The 21,000-nt window shown below is 57.6% G+C and overlaps 2 protein-coding genes across 3 annotated transcripts in view; both read right to left on the bottom strand.

Annotated features, from left to right (window-relative positions):
- Positions 1–2,439: 2,439 nt before the first annotated feature.
- Positions 2,440–17,950, bottom strand: DPYSL4 (dihydropyrimidinase like 4). 2 transcript variants are annotated; one of them, XM_054515654.1, is made up of 14 exons: positions 17,606–17,950; positions 15,216–15,304; positions 14,764–14,948; positions 13,572–13,736; positions 12,129–12,190; positions 11,944–12,024; positions 9,916–9,984; positions 8,847–8,967; positions 8,052–8,208; positions 7,700–7,841; positions 6,565–6,735; positions 5,708–5,887; positions 3,834–3,993; positions 2,440–3,275 (listed from the first exon to the last, which is right to left on the bottom strand). In XM_054515654.1, the coding sequence occupies exons 1-14, from the start codon at positions 17,948–17,950 to the stop codon at positions 3,184–3,186; spliced, it is 2,019 nt and encodes a 672-aa protein (XP_054371629.1). In that variant the 3' UTR covers positions 2,440–3,183. The 2 variants fall into 2 exon arrangements, with proteins under 2 accessions (XP_054371629.1, XP_036242043.1); XM_036386150.1 differs by lacking the exon at positions 17,606–17,950 and adding an exon at positions 17,120–17,191.
- Positions 17,951–18,273: 323 nt separating this feature from the next.
- JAKMIP3 (Janus kinase and microtubule interacting protein 3) overlaps positions 18,274–21,000 on the bottom strand; it is a 41,679-nt gene continuing 38,952 nt past the window's right edge. Inside the window, 1 exon segment of the mRNA XM_054515528.1 lies at positions 18,274–20,431. The gene's annotated coding sequence lies outside the window, so the exon portion shown is untranslated.

Raw genomic sequence — 21,000 nt, 5'->3', positions numbered from 1 at the left:
GGCAGGGGAAGCTGAGGGACTGAAACACCCACAGCAGCCAGGAGAGCTCAGTGTCTGCCAGCCCTGTGCCACCACTGTGCCTAAACCCTAAACTGTGGCCCCTGGAATTTGCCGGGGACCAACGACCCTCATCAACCAGCTTTGTCTTTCTTACCTGCTGCAATTGGTCCTGCTGCTGATCAGGTGCTGGATGTGAGGGAAATCACAGAACCACAGAATCCCAGAGTGGTCTGCATGAGAAGGGACCTTAAAGCTTGTTCCACCCTGCCACGGGCAGGGACACCTTCCAGTGTCCCAGGGTGCTCCAAGGCCAGGCTGGAGCAAGTGACCAGCCTGGCTTTGGACACTGCCAGGGATCCAGGGGGTGCCACAGCTGCTCTGGGCACCTGTGCCAGGGCCTGACTCTGTCCTGTGGCAGTGGGAGGCCATGCGAAATAAAAACAAACAAAAAAGACACAGTGAGCATGGAAAGCCAGGGATAAGCATGGGGATAGTTCAGTGCCTGCCTGCCAGCTCGTTTGTTCCCTAAGGAGCACTGTCCTTCAGGGAACTGGGGTCCATCCCTGAGGAGCACTGCTGTCCTGAGGGAATTGGGGTCTGTCCCTGAGGAACACTGCTGTCCTGAGGGAATTGAGGGGTCTATCCCCAAGGAGCACTGCTGTCCTGAGGGAACTGGGGTCCATCCCTGAGGAGCACTGCTGTCCTGAGGGAACTGGGGTCCATCCCTAAAGGAGCACTGCTGTCCTGAGGGAATTGGGGTCTATCCCTGAGGAGCACTGCTGTCCTGAGGGAACTGGGGTCCATCCCTAAAGGAGCACTGCTGTCCTGAGGGAATTGGGGTCTGTCCCTGAGGAACACTGCTGTCCTGAGGGAATTGAGGGGTCTATCCCCAAGGAGCACTGCTGTCCTGAGGGAACTGGGGTCCATCCCTGAGGAACACTGCTGTTCTCAGGGAATTGGGGGTCTATCCCTAAGGAGCACTGCTGTCCTGAGGGAATTGGGGTCTATCCCTGAGGAGCACTGCTGTCCTGAGGGAATTGGGGTCTATCCCTAAGGAGCACTGCTGTCCTCAGAGAACTGGGGCTCCCTCCCCACAGCAGGCACAAGCTGGGGACTCCGCAGAGCCAGGGCTGTGCTGCCAGTCAAGGGCACGGCGCGTCTCCGCGGTGTCCCTGACCCAGAGCCTGCAGGAAAGCTGTCCAAAGGAATTAGGGCCAGACACGGTGTGGGTGCCGGCCCAGCCTCTCCTGCACCGGAGAGCTGCAGAGATGCTGCTGGCTCTGCTCCTGCCCTGGGAGGAGCCTGGGGCAGCTGTGCTGGCTCTGACAGCTCCCTGACAGAGGGAATAAATGCAAACCCACCCTCCCTGAGGGAACGGCTGGCAGGGCCTGAGCCTTGGGCTGCCACAGAGGGTGGAGGGACCTAAACTGGGTGATGTGGGACAGGGAACGGTGACTCTGCTGGGTCCTCACTGGCACAAACCAGGCCAACTGTGGGAAAAGGGACATTTGCAGCACAGGGACCTCAGAACTTCCTTTGCCAAGTGCTCACAAGCTTGGGGTACTGGGGCGTCCCTGTCACCCCATGGACGTTGGGGTGGTGGGGAGGTCACTGCCATCAGACTGTGACTTCTATCTTTCCCATGCCTTATGGACTTCCCACTGCTGTAATTTAAGCTCTATTCAGGATGAAAAGAGATCATAGAATCATAGATAGTTTGGGCTGGAAGGGACCTTAAAGCTCATCTCATTCCACCCCCTGCCATGGCAGGAACACCTTCCACTAGATGTTAATTGCCTTGGTGCAATTTCAGCGAAAATAAGAAAATCAACAAATTAAATAAATTAAATTAAATTTAAAATTAAATATAAAACATCCAAACAAATACATTCCCATGTGCTTAACACAGAAATTACTGCAGCATTAAGCTGTGAAATGTAGGTCATATCAGATAATCAAAAAACCCCCAGCAAAAAAATAAATCCCTCCCTGGTTTATATTTGTGGGTTCATTCCTAATTCATGGATTCATGTATCTGGAACTGCTCTATGTGTGATTCCAGCCCCCACCCACAAATCAGATCCCTGCTTGTGCGCCCTGCTCTGTTTCTCGTGCCTAGCTCAGACAGAGCAGGAGAGCCAAGCCTGGCAGTGCCAGGGAAATCAGTGTCTCATGGACAGGCCATGGCATCTCACCAGCACCGGAACCGGCGTGGGCTGAGGGGAAGCCAGGCCCCTCTCCTGGAGCTGTGGGTTCATCTGCAAACCACGGGGCAGGAGGCAAACCAAGGGAGCACGGCTGAGGAGAAGGGAGGGACTCTGCCCAAAATACCATCACCAGCCTCTCCCCCTCCAAGGGAGCACAGTCACCTGCAAGTCACGATGGGATGGTCCCAGCCTCACCCAGAAAAACTCAAAGGAAGAAAACAACAAAATGGACTCGGGTGGATCAACCACTTCCACCATTTCGTGGTTGCCAACCAAGTTTATTCCAAGCAAGGAGCAGACAGGAACGGAAAGCCACTCCTGGAGGTACATGCATGGCTCTGCAGCCAGAGGTTCACTCTGTGTACACACCTTTAAATATAATACCTGGGCTAGAATAATCTTTATAAAAAAGTGTGTTGCATGCACCTGGCCTCCAAATGAGCCCCAGTATTGCGTATTAGACTCACACTCAGTTCTTGAAAAACCGTATAAATGATCTTTAAAAAACAAGGCTGACAGAAGGACATCAGCCCACGGCATGGCCAGGTCCTGGAGGGCCAGCACCACTCTGCCCCAGGGCACGGGGCTGCACTCACCCCTGAGCTGTGGCCACCGAGGGACACATGGGCCTGGGGGTGGCTCTGGCTGGAAACCACGGCAGTGCTCGTCTGTTGTAAGTCCTTGGATGAGAGCGGGCAGCGGCTGCTGCTGGGAAGGAGCGTGATCCAGCCGGGATGTGCCTTCATGCCCACGCGGGCCCGCAGCCCTGGGGCCGGGCGGTGCCGCATGCACAGGGAGGGAAGGGCTTTCCTAGCAGCTAGCGAGGGAACACGCACAGAGGACCCAACGGGGAGCGCTACCTCGGGGATCGCTCTATTTCTACCTACGAGGGAAGGGCTGGCGCAGCCGGCGAGCTCGGGAGCAGCCCCCGGGCCCTGTCCTGGCTGGAGCCGGCGGGACCGGCGCGGGGACGGCGTCAGGACAGAGAGGTGATGTTGGACCTGCCGCCCGGCGGGGCCATGATCTTCTGCGCCGTGCGCCGGGCAATGTGGTCATCGGCCTGGGACCCTGCGGAGAGCAGAGAGAGGGGCAGTCCCACTGCTGAAATGCCACAAGCACAAAACATGTCCTCAGGAAATACTAATACTTTCATTATATGCCATTGTGGCCACTCTATGAGCATGGCACCGTTTGGAATGGCTGTATTTGCCTGAACTTAATTTTTCATTGTTTGTTTCTGGAAGATTTAAAAGTGGCTTTCCTAGAAATAAATTCTGTATATAACAAAATGTGGGGACTGGTAGCATTTATCAAGCAATATGGGACCCATGTGATCCAACCAGGTAAAAACCATTATGGAAGTGGTTTTAGGGCAGAGCATTGGCTTTCCAAATTCCCGACAGCTGCTTTCTGCAGCCCAAATGATGCTGAATCACTGCCTGCTCTGGCTCCTGGGGACAGAGCCCCCACCAGGCTTTGTGCATTGACATAAATACTGTGGAGCACTCCAGCGCTTTCTGTGCTGCACTCGGTGCCTTGGCTGCAGCCACAGGACACCGCTGAAGTTCCTGTGGCTGAGCCCAGCTGGCAGTGCCCCCGCCCAGGCCCTCCCCTGGCCCCACGTACCGGACAGGCTGAAGCCGGACTGGTGCAGGTTGCGCACGGGCGGCGCCGCGGCTTTGCCGGCGCAGGGTGCGATGCGCGGGGCCGCGGCCTTGACGCTGGCTGGCACCTCGTGCACCGGCCCGTCGTACATCCCCCGGGGCACGCCGTGCACCTCGGCCAGCTGCAGGGACAACAGGGTCAGCCACGGTCACCCTAGCGATCATCCTCCTCTCCGCTGTCCTCCTCAGCGGGAACTACACCCTCAGCCCTCGCAATCACCCAAGAGCCTCTATACCTCATTTTCTCCTGCTGGCCCCTCGCTATAACATGATACATGTCTATGCTCGCTGAGACCAACCGTGCCCCTTTCGACCTAACAGAAGGAGAATCCGAACTAGTATCCAGATTCAATGTAGAGTATGCAGCAGGGCCTTTCACACTCTTCTTTTTAGCTGAATACGGCAACATCATACTCATGAATACGCTGACTACTATCCTGTTCTTCAACCCAAGCCTCTTCAACCCCCTCAAGAACTATTCCCTGTCGTACTAGCCACAAAAGTCCTGCTCTTATCAGCAGGATTCCTACGAATCCACACCTCTTACCCACGATTCCGGTATGACCAGTTGATACACCTACGATGAGAAACCTTCCTGCCGCTCACACCGGCCCTGTGCCTCTGACATAGCAGCACGCCAATCTGCTACACGGGCCTCCCTCCTCACCTGAGGCCCTACTGGAAATGTGCCTGAACACTAAGGGTCACTGTGGTAAAGTGAACATGGAGCCCTCTCATTTCCTAGCACTTAGAAAAAGCAGGAATCGAACCTACGCTAGAGGAATCAAAACCCTCCATACTTCCTTTATATTACTTTCTAGTAGGGTCAGCTAATTAAAGCACCTGAGTTGCATTTAGGGGATGCAGGGTAATGGCCTGCGGACTTTAGCAGAAATTAAGAGGGTTTAACTCTGAGGCAGCGGCCTCCAGCTGTGCCAAGGGAGATTCGGGCTGGGTACAGGAACATTCCTCCATGGAAAGGGCTGCCCAGCCCTGGCACAGCTGCCTGGCCCTGGCACAGGGGCCCGGGGCTGCGCTGGAGTCCCCATCCCTGGAGGGATTTCAAAACCAGTGTGGATGTGGCACCTGGGGACATGGGGCAGTGGTGGCCGTGGCAGAGCTGGGAGAATGATGGTCTTCAAATGACTTTCAACCTGGCCTTGGACACCTCCAGGGATGGGGCATCTGCACCTTCTCTGGGTCCCATTCCCACCGTGCAGGGAGCTGGCACATCCCCATCCTGCCCCCCAGGCACCCCAGACACCCTGAGGAACACCAGAGCCAGGGCTCCTGCCTCTGCAGTTAATGTGGGTCACTGATTCCTGCTCTGCCTTTGTGCAGGATGCAGAATTACAGTGTCTGCAACAGCACACAGAAAAGGGAAGGAGGACAAAGCTGTTAAGAAGCTCTTTACATATTTGCATGTCTTTGTGTCTCTTTAAACAGCTGTGCCAGCACAGGGGAGGATTTATCTTACTATATTCCAGTACCTACAGGCCCTTACCCTCCAAAGGCTGCAGAGCAGACACTGGGAATACAGCAACAGAAACTTCTCTAGCACAGGTAAGAGAGGAATTCCTCCCTCTACATCATTACAAAGAAGTCATATCTTTGCTTTGTAACAGTGTAATAGGCTAATAAAACTGTCATTATTAGCTCTAATACTAAGAATTCTTGACTGAGGAGCCAGGCAGCTACACGAAAACACACAGAAAGAAATAGCATTGATAATATTCCTGCTGCTGTTGCAGGTCTGCCAGCACAGCAGCTCCAATACACTACAGCTGAGAGATTGTGATCAAAACAAGGGATTATGGCAAATAAAACTCTCCTTACCCTGTTTCTTGCCTTTATCCTTTTATAAACGAAGTCAGGGAATGTCTTCCTAGGGATGAAGCGACCTGAGCCCTGGGTGACACACAGATTTCCATCTTCAAGGACAACTCTTCCCTGACTTATGACCAAGGTTGGGACCCCGTGGCACTCAGTGCCTTCAAATATGTTGTACTCCACATTCTGGAAAAAGCAAACCCTGATACTCAGTGCCTGCAGGATTTAAGAGGAGGTGAACAATGCCCCCCATTTTTGTGCACTGCTCCTCGTGCACCATCAGTCAGAACTAACCAACCCCCCGTACTTCAAATAACAAGATTCCAATGGGAAGCAAACTGGAAGGGAGAAAATAAACCTTAAAACCAATCATATTAAACTACAGCAATAGTTTAATACTTTTTAATAAAATATATTTATATTATTATATTCTTTATATATTATTTATGGAATATTTAAATTTTGTATTATATTAAGATTAATACCATTATATATTAAACTATAGCAATAGTTTAAACCATATTAAACTGCAACTAATACACAATGCAGTTCAGCAATAGTTCAATACTTCAGTTCAGCACTGACATTTTTCTAGTCAACAGCAAATACACGGACCTTAAGATTTCCTTACCAGATGTCAGCTGTCTTGGAGTGCTCACTCAGTACCAATCCCACCCTTTACAGCAATAAAAGGATATTTTCCTACTATTTTTAGAATCAAATGCTAGGTCCTTCATCAGTTTACCCACACAGACAACTCCTCCCTTGCTGAATAATCTGATCTAACTAAAGCCATGCATTGCCTTCCAGATCTCTTCTGACTGTAAGACCAGCCCTAGAAAATGATTTAAAATGTATTTTACCGAGTGGTGGGTTTTTGCTGAGATGATTTTCGTAGCCTTGGGGTTCCAGAGCACCAGGTCTGCATCAGCACCCACAGCCACGCGCCCCTTCCTGGGGTAGCAGTTGAAGATCTTGGCAGCATTGGTGCTGGTCACTGCCACAAAATCATTCTCATCCATCTTCCCGGGGACCTGGGGAGCAGGAAACATTCCAGGTGGACAAGGGTTGTGGGCAGGTCCCTCCCCGTGGCCGGGCATGGGCTGTCCCCTGGCAGGAGCCACTGCCCCCAGCCCTGTGCCCATGCAGGTGAGGGTCTGCTCTGCCACAGGGCTGTGTTACAGGGGAGGGGGATGTGAGGATGAGCCTTGTCCCTGTGGCATAAAGGATATGAGAGACAGGTTTTATTTTCCTTGGACTCCAAAGGCTGAGGTCTCTGAAAAACAAGACCTTCACTGGTTGGCTCCAGCTCCTGCACAGGCATCTCAGGATCACTGAAGAGGGTTGAGGACAGCCCAGTGAAGAAAGACTGGAAGTGAATCCAACCAGTGCTGTTTCTTTACCATCTTCACTCGTCATCTTAAGAAAAGTTCTATTTCTCTTTGAACATAGCCCATCTAAGAGAGGTTTCAGGGTGGCTTGGCTCCCAAGCTCCTGCAGTCTGCACAGGGACATCTGCTCTGTGGGATGCAGGATAGAGCTCCCCAGGGATGCTGCTGGCAGGCAGATGTGCACTGGGGCGCAGGGACACGGACTGATGCCAGCCTTGGATCACAGCCTTGCTGCCAGGCACACAGGGGTGACAGGAGCCTGCTGGGGTCACCTGGCAGCCTGAAGCACGGCCACAGTCACCTCCCACAGGAGAGACATCCTCTCCCCATCCACCTCCCCAGCCCTCTGTGAGCACCAGGGGACAGGAGCACCCCATCACCCCCAGGAGAAAGCGCTGCAGAGACTCCCTGGTGACTGAGCAGAGCAGAGGGTGGTCCCTGCATGGCAGCCTTCAAAGACACCGTGCAGGCATTTGTGTGTCTCAGTCTGTCGTCAGCAGCTCTCTGAAGCTGCAGCAGTGTCTAGACAGTGTCACTGCTGTGCCTTGTCTGCATTAAGGAGACTGTGACAGCCAGGAGCCCAGGCTCAGCTCCCTGCAGCACCTACCACGCACTTCTCCCAGACGATGGCCATCCTCTCCTCGACACCGTTGGTGCCCTCGGGGATCAGGGTGAAGTTGTCCTTGCCCACGGCCTTCTGCGCAGTGGTGAAGGTGCAGTGGGCACTGCCCGTGACCTGCAGGTCCCCGCTGGGGAGAGGACAGGGCAGGGCTCAGGGAGGGGGGCACTGATGGCCCCCCCAGGCTGGCAAAGCCCCCCTTGCTGGGCAGACCACGGGGCCCAGAGGCTCGTGGGCTCGGGCCCCACAGCGATGCCGGTGCTGTAAATGGCATCGGGTGGGCGCGGGCAGGATGCAGACAGGGCAGGGCAGGTGTGCCCAGGTGTGCCACGGGACCCACCTGGAGAGCAGAGTGCTGAGGTGATCGGGCGTGCTGGGGTCGGGGCTGACGGGCGGGGACGTGACCAAGGCGGCGGCTTTGGCCCAGTTTTTGCTCCAGTAGTGGGAGCCATCCGTGCCCAGGCTGGCCGTGATGGGCTCCCCGTACACCACGGCACCTGCAGAGCGAGGGGCTGTCAGGGCAGCACGGCACACACGCGGCCCTGCCAGAACCACACACGCAGCTCCACTCCTTCAGCACTGCCAGCACTTCAGGGCCTCGCTAACCCTTCACATTATCTCAGGTGACTGGGAGATGCTGTCAAAGCAAGTTCTGGATCTGTCTGTCCCCTACTTACACCAGGCACACATTCCTACGAGCTGTCATGCCTTCCTTTAAACCAAACCTGACTCTGTCTGGCAGCCACCGGGCCGGGGGAAGCGGTGACTGTGCTCCCCCTTCCACCCTGCTCCCCACAGGACCGATCCCAGCCCTTCCCACTCCACCCCCAGCCACAATTTGGAGCTTGCTCCACATCTGTTTTTCATTCAGTTCACACCAAACGATGACAAGTGGATTATTCCCCGTTTCTCAGCTGTGTCTGCCTAGACGGAAGTGTCACAGCTTCCAACACATCCAATCCTCCCAGCTCCAAGCAATTAGCTCTGGCACAGCCTGCCATGGAAACCAGCACGAGCCTCAGCGCCCTCAGTGTGGGGGAGCTCAGGAGATGAGGACTTCTCAGACCTCACAGTCAGAATGAGATTCCTGGCTGGATTCAGAGGTTCAGTGATTGCCTGTGCAGGCCAGTGTTACCTTTCCTCTTGGCTTGAGCCAGGACATCTGCAGCCCCCCTGCTCATGACCTTGGTGACATAGAGGGGGCAGTTGGCCTGCCTGGCGATGGTGATGGCACGGAACACAGCCTCTGCCTCCACCTGCGGGCACAAGAACACGATACAGGGGTCCCACGACACAGGGGTCCCATGACACAGGGGTCCCAGGACACAGGGGTCCCATGACACAGGTGTCCCATGACACAGGGGTCCCAGGACACAGGGGTCCCACGACACAGGTGTCCCAGGACACAGGTGTCCCATGACACAGGTGTACCACGACACAGGTGTCCCATGACACAGGGGTCCCATGACACAGGTGTCCCACGACACAGGTGTCCCATGACACAGGGGTCCCATGACACAGGTGTCCCACAATACAGGGGTCCCATGACACAGGGGTCCCACGACACAGGTGTCCCATGACACAGGGGTCCCACGACACAGGGGTCCCACAACACAGGGGTCCCATGACACAGGTGTCCCATGACACGGGTGTCCCATGACACAGGTGTCCCATGACACAGGGGTCCCAGGACACAGGGGTCCCATGACACAGGGGTCCCACGACACAGGGGTCCCATGACACAGGGATCCCATGACACAGGTGTCCCACGACACAGGTGTCCCACAACACAGGTGTCCCACAACACAGGGGTCCCACAACACAGGTGTCCCAGGACACAGGGGTCCCACGACACAGGGGTCCCACGACACAGGGGTCCCAGGACACAGGGGTCCCACGACACACGTGTCCCATGACACAGGTGTCCCACGACACAGGTGTCCCATGACACAGGGGTCCCATGACACAGGTGTCCCACAATACAGGGGTCCCACGACACAGGTGTCCCATGACACAGGTGTCCCACGACACAGGTGTCCCATGACACAGGGGTCCCATGACACAGGGATCCCATGACACAGGTGTCCCAGGACACAGGTGTCCCATGACACAGGTGTCCCATGACACAGGGGTCCCACGACACAGGGGTCCCAGCCCCTCTGCACGGTGGGGCTGGAGCTTGGAGCCAGGGCTGGTGGCGTTACCTCCTCGGGGCGGCTGAGGACGTGCCCCTCCGGGCCTGTAATCCCCAGCTCCAGCAGCCTCTTCTGCTCCTGGGGGCGAGGAGGAAGGAGAGAGCAGTCAGTGATGGGCACAGCCCCCTGGAGCACCATGGGACACAGCACACCCTGGCCAGAGCCACCTGAGGGCAGGTGGGACATGGGACACTCCCCGGGGACATCCCACTCCCCAGGGCCACCTTCCAGAGACCTGTCCTGAGCTGCAGAAATGCTCCTGCATGGGAGCTGCTGTGCCCCAGCAGCACCTCTGGACCCCCCCACCCCTCAGACCCACGGTTCTGGAGGAGGGAACTCACACCCAGGCTGCCCCAGCCACAGCAAAGGGAGAGGGATCCCAGCACCTGAGCCTGCTGGAGCTGCTCAGGAGCCCCTGCAGGAGGCAGGGATGGGCACGGGGATGTGAGGCTGTCATTGGGGTGCAGCAAGTGCCACCTCTCCCTTTGCACCTCACCAAGCGGCACGGAGGAAAGGGAACCCGCAGTGACAGATGCTGAGATGAGCTCTGGGATGTCCCAGGTCACTCCTGTGGCATCCGAATGGAGATGTCCAGCACACAGCTCACCCTGTCCCTCTGCTGCTCTGTACCATGCAGCCTCCCAGGCAGCTGGCACTAAGGCAAGGATGTAATCCCACTCCATGGAGCATATCCCACAGCGTCCTTTAGAGGCCCCTGCTCTTAGAGCATGCCTATTTGTCTGTATTCTTGTCACAGATCTCCTCCAAGTTTGTCCCCAGGGCTCAAGTGTCACCATGCTGGCAGCTGACAGAAACACTGCTGCAGCTATGAGCTGCCTGGCTCCAGAGCCAGCTGAGGAACAGGTTTCCAGATAAAATCCCAGGAGGTGGGAATTAGCCTTTATCCTGTTTGTTCAAATAAACCCATTTGAAGGATTGGATCTGGCTTTCAGTTCAGCCTTCCTCCCACACCAGACGGAACGCTGGCATGACCATGAGCCTAAGGAACTGCCAGTCTAACTCCACCTTGTGTATCTGACCCAAGCTGGAGCCAAAACTGGCTTTTCGAAGGTAAAAAGCAAAAATAAGGCCCACGAGCAGAGGCTGCAACACCAAGGAATTCTCAGGTGCTGATGGTGGACTTGAATACTGCCCATGTCACAGACATTACTGCAAAAGCCTCAAACCTCCTGATTTTTTCAAGTAATCCAAACTCCTAAGCACAACAGATAAGGGATAAAGCATCACTTAAGGCAGCCAGTCATCCTTTAGGAACCCCCAAAGTGCTTTTTGGGAACCCAAGCACCCACATGATCCATGAGGACACTGATGATTCCACGGGACACCCTGATGCTCCTGTACCTGCTGCTACAGAGGGTCCTGTTCCCTCCAAGGCTTTGGGGCTCCAGCTCCCAGGGCAGGGACAGGGACAAGGGCAGGACAGGGACAGGGGCAGGAGCAGGAGCAGGAGCAGGAGCAGGGACAGGGGCAGGGACAGGGGCAGGGACAGGGGCAGGGGCAGAGGCAGGGACAGGGACAGGGACAGGGGCAGGGGCAGGGACAGGGACAGAGGCAGGGACAGGGGCAGGGACAGGGACAGGGACAGGGGCAGGGGCAGGGACAGGGGCAGGGACAGGGACAGGGGCAGGGACAGGGGCAGGGGCAGGGACAGGGGCAGGACAGGGAAAGGGGCAGGGGCAGGGACAGGGGCAGGGACAGAGGCAGGGACAGGGGCAGGGGCAGGGACAGGGGCAGGACAGGGACAGGGGCAGGGGCAGGGACAGGGGCAGGGACAGGGACAGGGGAAGGGGCAGGGACAGGGCAGGAACAGGGACAGGGGCAGGGACAGGGACAGAGGCAGGGGCAGGGACAGGGACAGGGACAGGGGCAGGGGCAGGGACAGGGGCAGGACAGGGACAGGGGCAGGGACAGGGGCAGGGACAGGGGCAGGGACAGGGACAGGGACAGGGGAAGGGGCTGGGGTTCCCCCCCAGGGCCCTGCTCAGCCCCGGGTCCCAGTGGGCACAGCCACGGTACCTCCTCGATGATGTCTCCGTTCTCCGCGTGCACCTGGGCGATGGCCCCCAGGTCCCGGAGGGCGCAGAAGATCTCGTACATCTGCCAAGACACAGGGGTGCCCCCTCAGCGTGCCCCCTCAGCCCTGCCAGCTCCCACCGGGCTCGGAGCGAGGCCCTGCCTTTCCCTGCATTCCCGTGTCCTACCTGGCCATCGGTGCACTGCAGCTTGTCCTTGTAAGCCATGAACACCAGGAAGGAGTTCACACCTTGAAAAAAGAAAATGACACGTGTGGCTTTGTCCCTTTGTCACTGCCCTGGTGTGGGCTGGGCAGGGGTGGTCGGACCAGGGGGTTGTTCTGGAGAGGGTTACACTGGAAGCAAAGCAAAGCCAACGGGAAATGTGGGAAATGTCCCCACTGACCCCAAAGCTCAGGAGTTGTGAAAGACAATAAACCCCTACTTCATGGTGCACCCGAATCAAAAAAGAAACACCTTTTTGGAGTTAGGTACCCTCTGTGACTGCTCCAAATGCACACTCAGCTGCCTCACTCCCAGGCTGATTTCCCTCCAGTGGTGGCTTCAGTCTATGGCTTATTCTCAAATTTGGGACAAGGCATGGAGGGACAGGACCCAGGGAATGGCTCCCAGTGCCAGAGGGCAGGGGTGGATGGGAGATTGGGAATTGGGAATTGTTCCCTGGCAGGGTGGGCAGCCCTGGCACAGGTGCCCAGAGCAGCTGGGGCTGCCCCTGCATCCCTGGCAGTGCCCAAGGCCAGGCTGGACACTGGGGCTGGGAGCCCCTGGGACAGTGGGAGGTGTCCTTGCCATGGCAGGGAATGGGATCAGGTCCTTTCCAATCCAAACCATTCCACGATTCTATGAATTGCTGCTGTATTTTGTATGGATAGAGGCAATAAGCAATACCAAACATGATCAAATTACAGCTGTATTTCATATGTGTTCCAAGGAACAGCTCCATTACCTCAGCCACTCTGCATTTTAATAGGAAATTCACTGCGAATTTCTACGGTAATTGGCCAATTAAACCCTTGCTTGCAAGACTACAAATTACACTGAAGACATTTAGCTCTGCATTAGCATATCTGAAGGAAAGTGTAGTTCCAAACACGGCAATAGGTATTAATGAATGCATGAATCCCTGCTGCGTGGTCTACTTTCCTGCTTTCCAGCCAGCCATGTGCCACGGATACCTCGGGATGCACAGGAGTTACAGGCACAACAGAACCACTATGGAATGCTTAAAGCTGAGTTTCCTTTTCTACGCCCTGTCCCAGAGGTTTATCTTTAAATGTTTTTTTTTCTGTACACCTGACAGCCCACATCAGGGTGTCCAGCCCAACTCCTTCAGCTTCCAAAATCCCTTTCCATGACCAGGCTGCCAACTGCCCAAAGGTGAGGGCACAGACCCGGATGTTATGGCAGGAACTTGGTGCCCGTGTCCCTGTCCACAGCTCTCTCCTGGCTGGCCAAGGACAGGGAGGTGCCAGCTCCACGGGCAGGAGCGCGGCCGCCCGCGCGTGTCCCTGCAGCGCTGGGTGCCGGGGACAGCAGGGCTGCCACGGCCGCCCCGGGACCCTGCAGCGACCTAACCCGAACCCCGACCCCGCAGGGTCCCCCTGCCCTTACCCTTGTCCTTGACCAGGGCCTCCAGCTCCTCCCTGAGGCTCTCGTGCCAGCGCGGGATGTCCATGCTCAGGCCATAGTCGCAGCAGGCCTGGCTGTCGGCCTGGTCGCGCCACTGCTCGTAGGCGGCCAGGAGGCTGCTCCCCGCGTCCGGGCACACGTGGTCAACTGTGGGGACACGGGGTCAGGGACAGGGACAGGGACAGGGACAGGGACAGGGACAGGGACACGCTGGGCACTGTGCCCCGCCACAGCTGCTGCTGCTGTGGGGACACAGGGGTCAGGGACAGGGACAGGGACATAACAAGGACAGGGACAGGGACAGGGACACGCTGGGCACCACGCCCCAGCCACAGCTGCTGCTGCTGTGGGGACACGGAAGTCAGGGTCAGGGACAGGGACACACCGGGCACCGTGCCCCGGCCACATGGCTGCTGCTGCTGCTGCTGCTGCTGCTGCTGTGGGGACACGGGGGTCAGGGACAGGGACAGGAACAGAGACAGGGACACGCCAGGCACCGTGCCCCCGCCACAGCTGCTGCTGCTGCTGCTGCAGGGATGGGCACGGCAGTGCCAGCTCACTCTCAGCGCTGCTGAGGGACAGGGAGGACAGAGCTCCAGGGCTAAGTGATACATGTGCAACAGGCAAACCCCAGGGATGGCCTTGGCATGTTTCTCAGCCAGCACAGCACAGAGGATTCTGCCCTGGGGCAGTTGCCATGGGCAGCACCCATTGCCAATCACTTCCCTCAGCTCTGCTTCTGCTGGGGAGCTGTGCCAGGACTGGTGAGACTGGTCCTGCAGTCACACACTGCCGTGGTTCTTGGGAATGGAATAGGAACAGAACAGAGAGCAAAATTACTTTACATTAAGACAGAAATGGAGCCTGTGCTTAAAGCTGGGAAACTCCAAAATGCCCCACACTTGCAGAGCTGTTAAAAACATATTAAAAGGTGTTTAAAGTGTTCTTCTGTCTTGCTCTCTGATGAGGTGAGTCAGGAGCAGACAGATATTTTTAATATCCACGTGCAGCAAGGGAAAGAGGTTCTGCACGGTACATAGCACCTTCAATTAGCTTTGTGGGGCTTGGATCTGTCCAGCAGCAACAGACATTTCTGTGCTATGAATGTAAACCAACATCCCCGCAGCAGCGACCCCAGGCCTGGTGTGTCTGCTGGAAAGCAGCAGCCCCTTACTGATCATGGTGGTGCCTCCTGCCAGCGCTGCCCTGGTGCCCTGGAAGAAGCCGTCGGCGGAGCTCATGCCCATGGCGGGCGCCTGCAGCCGCGTGTGCACGTCGATGCCCCCCGGAATCACCAGCTGCCCGTGGGCATCGATGGTCCTGGTGCCGCCGGGAACGATCAGGTGCTCCCCGATCTGCCTGCAAAGGAAATCAGCATCTCCTCTTAGCTGGCAACAGCTTTGAAGTGAGGATGCCAAAACAGCCTCTGTTGCTCCTCCCCCGGCTGCCAGCGCTCTGCAAGTCTTCCCAGCTGCAGCTACACCAGTGTAGCTCTTTCCTGACACTACTCTAAAATGCTGCCTTTATTTTTCTAAAGAAAAAATTATGGGAAGGAACCTTGTTCAAATCCCAAGGCACTGTATCATTCTAAGAAATTACATTAGCAAATATAAATTTTTAACTTACTTTATTAAGCCATCCTCCACATAAATGTCTGCATAAAATGACTGATCATCGTTGACAATTTTTCCTCCTTTGATTAGAATGTGGTCACCCTAATGGGAAAAAAAATCCACAGTTACTCATTCCAAGCTTTAAGTAAATCTAGGTTTAGTATTTTCCCTGCAATCACTCAAGTTCAGTGACTATCTAGACTATTCTACAACCACATTTTCAAGGGGAACCATAGGAAATTGTCATTTGGAGGAGCCCAGCTCTCTGAAGGGTGGCAGGAGCCAGGGGTGCATCGCTGAGCCCTGGGCACCCCCAGCTCCGAGGGCTGAGCCAGCCGTGTTCCTGCCTCAGCTCCGGCTACAGGCTTCCAGCGCATCTCATTAACCTGGTAATTTATTGCCATTCATCCGTTTTCACAGTCTCGGCTGAGGCAGATAAAGCCTCGAGGACTTGCCTCACTTCAAAGCCAGACACTGGCACAGTTTTCAGATTTGCAGAATCTTCACCCAGAATCTTTAACTAGAAAATTTAGGAAGCAGCAGCACTGATGTCTATGAGGAGCTGCAGCCTAATTTCAGAGGATTCCTTTCCTGCTGTCTGGTGTTGCTTGAAAAATTATTTCAAGTGCTGAAATGGGCAACACAAAGAGCACGGCCTGGGCACAGAACCAGCCGAGGGACCCCTGAGCACGTGGCAGCACAGCCTGGAGATGCTGCACCACAAAGAGCCGGGTCCGGAGAAAAACTGCCTAGAAACACTTTGGGGCTTGTTTAAAAGAGCATCACTGGCATATAAAGGGAAAACTAAAGAATTGCATTACTTTTCTTTTTAACAGTCAAGGATTTATTGTCTTTTTTGTTTCCCCTTGTCCCATAACATCAATCAAAAGAAGCCTCAGTGTTGCTGCCCCATGGGAGAGCCTGACGGCCCCTCCCCTTGGGAGGCCCATCTTCACCCCATCCTTACCCCATGCCCATCCTTACCCCGTCCTCACCCTCATCCTGACCCCATGCCCATCCTCACTCTGTCCTCATCCTCATCCTGACCCCATGCCCATCCTTACCCCGTCCTCACCCTCATCCTGACCCCATGCCCATCCTTACCCCGTCCTCACCCTCCTCCTGACCCCATGCCCATCCTCACTCTGTCCTCATCCTCATCCTGACCCCATGCCCACCCCGGTGGCAGCGCCCCACGCCCAGGATCCGCTCCCGCATCCCAGTAACGGGGCTGGTCCCTGGCTCCCGCACCCACCGGGCTCTTCCCAAGGGAGTTCTGCCACGAGCCAGCAAGAGGAGGAAAAACAAAACACAAGGCATCGCAATCGAGGGATTTGTCCCGGCCGCTGCCGGGAAGCGCCGGGAGGAGGGAATCCCCTCCCACGCAGCGCGGCCGGCGCCGGGGGAGCCGCGGGGGGACCCCGGGCTGACGGGGGAGGCAGAGCTCGGGATGCTCTCACGCTGCCGAGCCCATCCCGCGATGAGAGCGTGCCCGGGGCACGTCTCCGGCTCCGGCGGCGCAGGGGGCCGGGGCACGGCGGGGCAGCCCCGCTGCGGAGCCCGCCCGCCTTTGTCCCCCCGGGGCGGCCCCGGGACAAAGCGCCGGGACCGCCGGGCTCCGGCCGGGCCGCGCAACAAAGGAGCGGAGCGGAGCGGAGCGGAGCGGAGCGGGCGGGCTGCGAGGGGCGGACAGGGCAGGGGCTCGGCCCCGCGGCACCGGCCCCGCTGGCACCGGCCCCGCCGGCAACGGCCCCGCCGGCACCGGCCCCGCCGGGCGCTCACCCCGGGGCGGGCAGGCGCCCCCGGCTGTGCGAGACCGCCCGCCCCGCTCCATCTCCGCCGGCCGGAGCGACCCCGGCCCGGCCCGGCCCGGCTCGCAGCCCCGCAGCCCTCGCCCCGCGGGGACGGAGCCCTCACCGTGCCGCGGCTCCCGCTCCTCCTGCCCGGCTGCGACATCGCCGCCGCCTCCGCCGCGTGTGTGCGGGGCTGCCGCGCGTGCCCGCGCCCGCCGCCGCGCGCCCCCGCCTGCGTGCGCGCCCCCGCCCGCCCCGCCGCGCGCCCGGCCGCCGACAGAGCCGGTCCGGCGGGGCCGAGCGGGGCCGAGCGGGGCCGAGCGGGGCCGAGCGGGGCCGGCAGCGGCGGGGCGCTCACAGCCGTGCCCCCCGAGGAAAGGCGGCCGCTCGGCGCCCCCGCACCGCGCCCTGCTCAAACCCGCGCCGCGGGGACGGGCCCAGCGCCCGCTCCCGGAGGCAGCTCCGCGGCACCGGACGGGACGGGGCGGGACGGGACAGGACGGGGAGGAACGGGACAGCCGGACGGGTCCCCGCTCGCCCTCCCGCCGCGGTCTCGGCCAGGCCGGCTGGCCCAAGCACCCCGGCCCCTGTCCCGGCGCAGTCCCGTTACCTGCGGGCAGCCGTCGGGCAGCGCAGCCGGAGCTCTCGGGGGCAGCGCGGCCGCGGCAGGGCCGGAGTCGGGGCCGGGGCCGGGGTCGGGGCCGGGGTCGGGGCCGGGGCCAGGGTCGGGGCTCGGTCCCGCGTCGGGGCTCGGTCCCGGCTGGGTGTCGCGGCGGTGCCCCCCGACGGGTGTTGCTGTTCCGGAGGCAGCGAGCGAGGCGAAGTTCAGCGTCTTGTTGTCGAAGGCGTCCTCCACGCTGCAGAACATCCCGCCGCGCTTCTGCCGCGGCCGCGGGCTGCCCGCGCCCAGCCCCGCAAAGCAGGCGGGCAGAGCCTCCTCCTGCCGCCCCGCCATGGGCCCCGCACCTGCGCTCCCGCAGCCGCTACCGCAGCCGCTCCCGCAGCCGCTCGCCCTGGCGAGGAGAGCCCCGCGCCGCGTTAAGAGCCGCCCAAGGACCCCCGCCCCTCCCGGTGCCCATCCAGCCGTGCCCGGCCCCGCGTGCGACCGCGAGGTGACATCTCCGGCGTCTGTGATGGCAGAGACAGCGCGGGGTTGGCTGCGCGGGGAGCGGGTGAACGCCCCCATCCCGAGCCCTCCCGGGCATCTCCCGGTCCCCAGCCGGGCCGGTGTCACAGCCCAGCTCCCCCATCCCCTCAAACCCAAACCAGTTCATCTAATTTGAAGGTTTAAAACAGATCTTTTTAATTAAAATTGACAATAATTTATGTATTTTACAAAGGAATAGAAAGTCTCTCGATATATATCATAGGAATCACAATACAAAAATATCTGTAAAATTCTCTAGTCGATCTCTCCAGCCCCCGTTTTCGGGATGTCGGTTGCTGTCGCAGCACTGAACCCGGCGTTCTGTATTTTGGATATGATTCTGGAGTAGGATTAGAGGACACGGGTCACGGCACGCCAGCCAGTGCACCAAAAACCTCCATCTTCTCTGTGTTACGTTTTGCATAAGTTTACAACAGTCCCTTTTTATAAACTGTACAGCACATCATACAGGGTTTAATACACATATTCACACGGCGATTTCCTGAGTCGAAGCAAAATCTCTTCCTGTGCACGCTGCCGGCGAGGGGCACAGGGGTGCGAAGGAGCCGGCGTCGGTCCAGGAGCATTTTCTCCTCCTGGTCAGGAATTCTGTCCACAAGCCACGTAAGGCACTCAAGGAATCACTGAAGGCTACAGATATAGAGCAGAGTACTGGAAATTACAGCCCCATCCTCCAGCAGCCGGAACGGGCAGTCCACGCCGGACACACACACGGCAGCGGGTTCGGGGCGGGGGCGGCCCGCGGCACCCCCGGCCCCCGCTGCTGCCCCCGCCCCGGGCACGGAGCGACCGCGGGAGCGCCCCGGGCCGGGACACCGCCCCACCGCCAGGCCGGGGCTTGGAGACGGGGTTAGTGAGGGATGCACCGGGCCAGAGCGAGGAGCGAGCAGCCGAGACCCGACACGGCTCAGCCCGGCTCCGGGCTACCAAAAACTCCTGCCACAGAGCCCAGCCCGGCTCCGGGCTACCAAAAACTCCTGCCACAGAGCCCAGCCCGGCTCCGGGCTACCAAAAACTCCTGCCACAGAGCCCAGCCCTGCCCCGGGCCACCAAAAACTCCTGACACAGAGCCCAGCCCTGCTCCGGGATACCAAAAAACTCCTGCCACAGAGCCCAGCCCGGCTCCGAGCTACCAAAAACTCCTCACACAGAGCCCAGCCCTGCCCCGGGCTACCAAAAACTCCTGCCACAGAGCCCAGCCCGGTCCCGGGATACCAAAAACTCCTGCCACAGAGCTCAGCCCTGCCCCGGGGTACCAAAAACTCTTGACACAGAGCCCAGCCCGGCTCCGGGCTACCAAAAACTCCTGCCACAGAGCCCAGCCCGGCTCCGGGCTACCAAAAACTCCTCACACAGAGCCCAGCCCTGCCCCGGGCTACCAAAAACTCCTGACACAGAGCCCAGCCCTGCTCCGGGCTACCAAAAACTCCTGACACAGAGCCCAGCCCGGCTCCGGGCTACCAAAAACTCCTGACAGAGCCGGCGGGACGCGGGCAGCGAGCGGAAGCAGCGGGATCCCCTCCCGGAGAGTGAGGGAGCACATGGATGGCAATCTCCTGTCTGTGCATTTAAACGGAGGACACAGTTCTGAAAACATTCTTTGAGCCGTTTTCTCTTTCCTATGTACAAAACTTCATACATATTTATAGTGACATATAGATAAGCACGATTCCTTATTTACACACAGACCTGTCCTGTACAATTGGCTTTGTACTTAAAACCCGCAGGATCAAGGAAGTTAACGGGAAAACAGAACCGGTATTTGAGACACACGGACACACCGGGCACAAGAGCACATCCCGAATGAAGAGCCATGAGATGGACTCAAGCCACTTCCTAAGGTGCCCTTTGCCACCTCAACCACCACCTGCAGGGCTTCCTGCAGTGAATACAGTATTTTAAGACATGAAGTATTTCAGTAGAACTCAAAATGAACTCGTTTTAGGCATGAAATGCAGAAGCAAAAATGCAGCTCATCCCAGAATGCCAGCACTGGTATTGGTATCTGGTAGATTTGGAGCTTGTTAAATCAATTCCGTGATAGAACTGTATGCTGATACCAAAATCCACAACCTTGGCCTTAAAACATTGCATCCCTCTGGTCCAAATAGCACACTTCTCTGACCAAATCCCTTTCTTCTGTTTCTGCAGCTGACCTCCCAGTGCTGGGTTAAAACACGGCTGATGTACAAGTGCAGGAAGAGGTTGAAGAATTTCAGTATCCAGGGGTTTTCTCCATAGCTTTATAAACTCCAGCAGCGCAGGTACCTACAGAATAAAATAAACACAAGGTTTAACTACAGCTGTGGTCCTCTCCTCCACAGGGGATTTTTAATCCCAGAATCTACAACATTTCCATTCCATAGGTTGTGCTGGGTTGTGTTAAGCAGCTCTCAGTTAAGTCTAAGTTGGAGCAGACTTAGCCAGTTAGTTCTTTTTCCCTGAAAAACAAGAGATAATTTATTAAATGTTAAATGCACTTTTCTCCAGGCTGTGCCACACATCAAATAATTCATTTTTCTCAAGCAATACTCTCCTAACAGCTTTGGGTAACACTCAGAATATGGTGATGATCGTGATGAATGATGAATTTAAAATTTGCCTCATCTGACAAACTCTGAGAGGACGAGTTAATAACCACGGAGCCAAATTCCAGCTCCCCAGGGGAGGAGAGGCGGCACGAAGGAAGGAAGGACACGGTGCCCGTAGGTGGGAGGGGGCTGCTGCAGCTGCCCTGAGCCTCCCGTGCCCCCTCCTTGGCCCCGTGTCCCTGCTCCCATGTCCCACCCGGCCAGGAGAGCAGCACCAGCCGGGCGGGGAATGCCTGGGGAAGGAGC

The sequence above is a fragment of the Molothrus ater genome, chromosome 8 (genome assembly GCF_012460135.2).
Source record: "Molothrus ater isolate BHLD 08-10-18 breed brown headed cowbird chromosome 8, BPBGC_Mater_1.1, whole genome shotgun sequence".
Taxonomy (NCBI): domain Eukaryota; kingdom Metazoa; phylum Chordata; class Aves; order Passeriformes; family Icteridae; genus Molothrus; species Molothrus ater.
The sequence above is the reverse complement of the archived record's forward strand: the minus strand, read 5'-3'. Positions and strand labels throughout refer to the sequence as shown.

Coding starts and splice junctions, on each gene's coding strand:
- DPYSL4 (XM_054515654.1), bottom strand. CDS start 17,950: ATGGCGGGGCGGCAGGAGGAGGCTCTGCCCGCCTGCTTTGCGGGGCTG. Junction 13,737..14,763: donor AGGAGGCACCACCATGATCA/GTAAGGGGCTGC, acceptor GTGTCCCCACAG/TTGACCACGTGTGCCCGGAC. Junction 7,842..8,051: donor CTCAGCACTCTGCTCTCCAG/GTGGGTCCCGTG, acceptor TCCTCTCCCCAG/CGGGGACCTGCAGGTCACGG.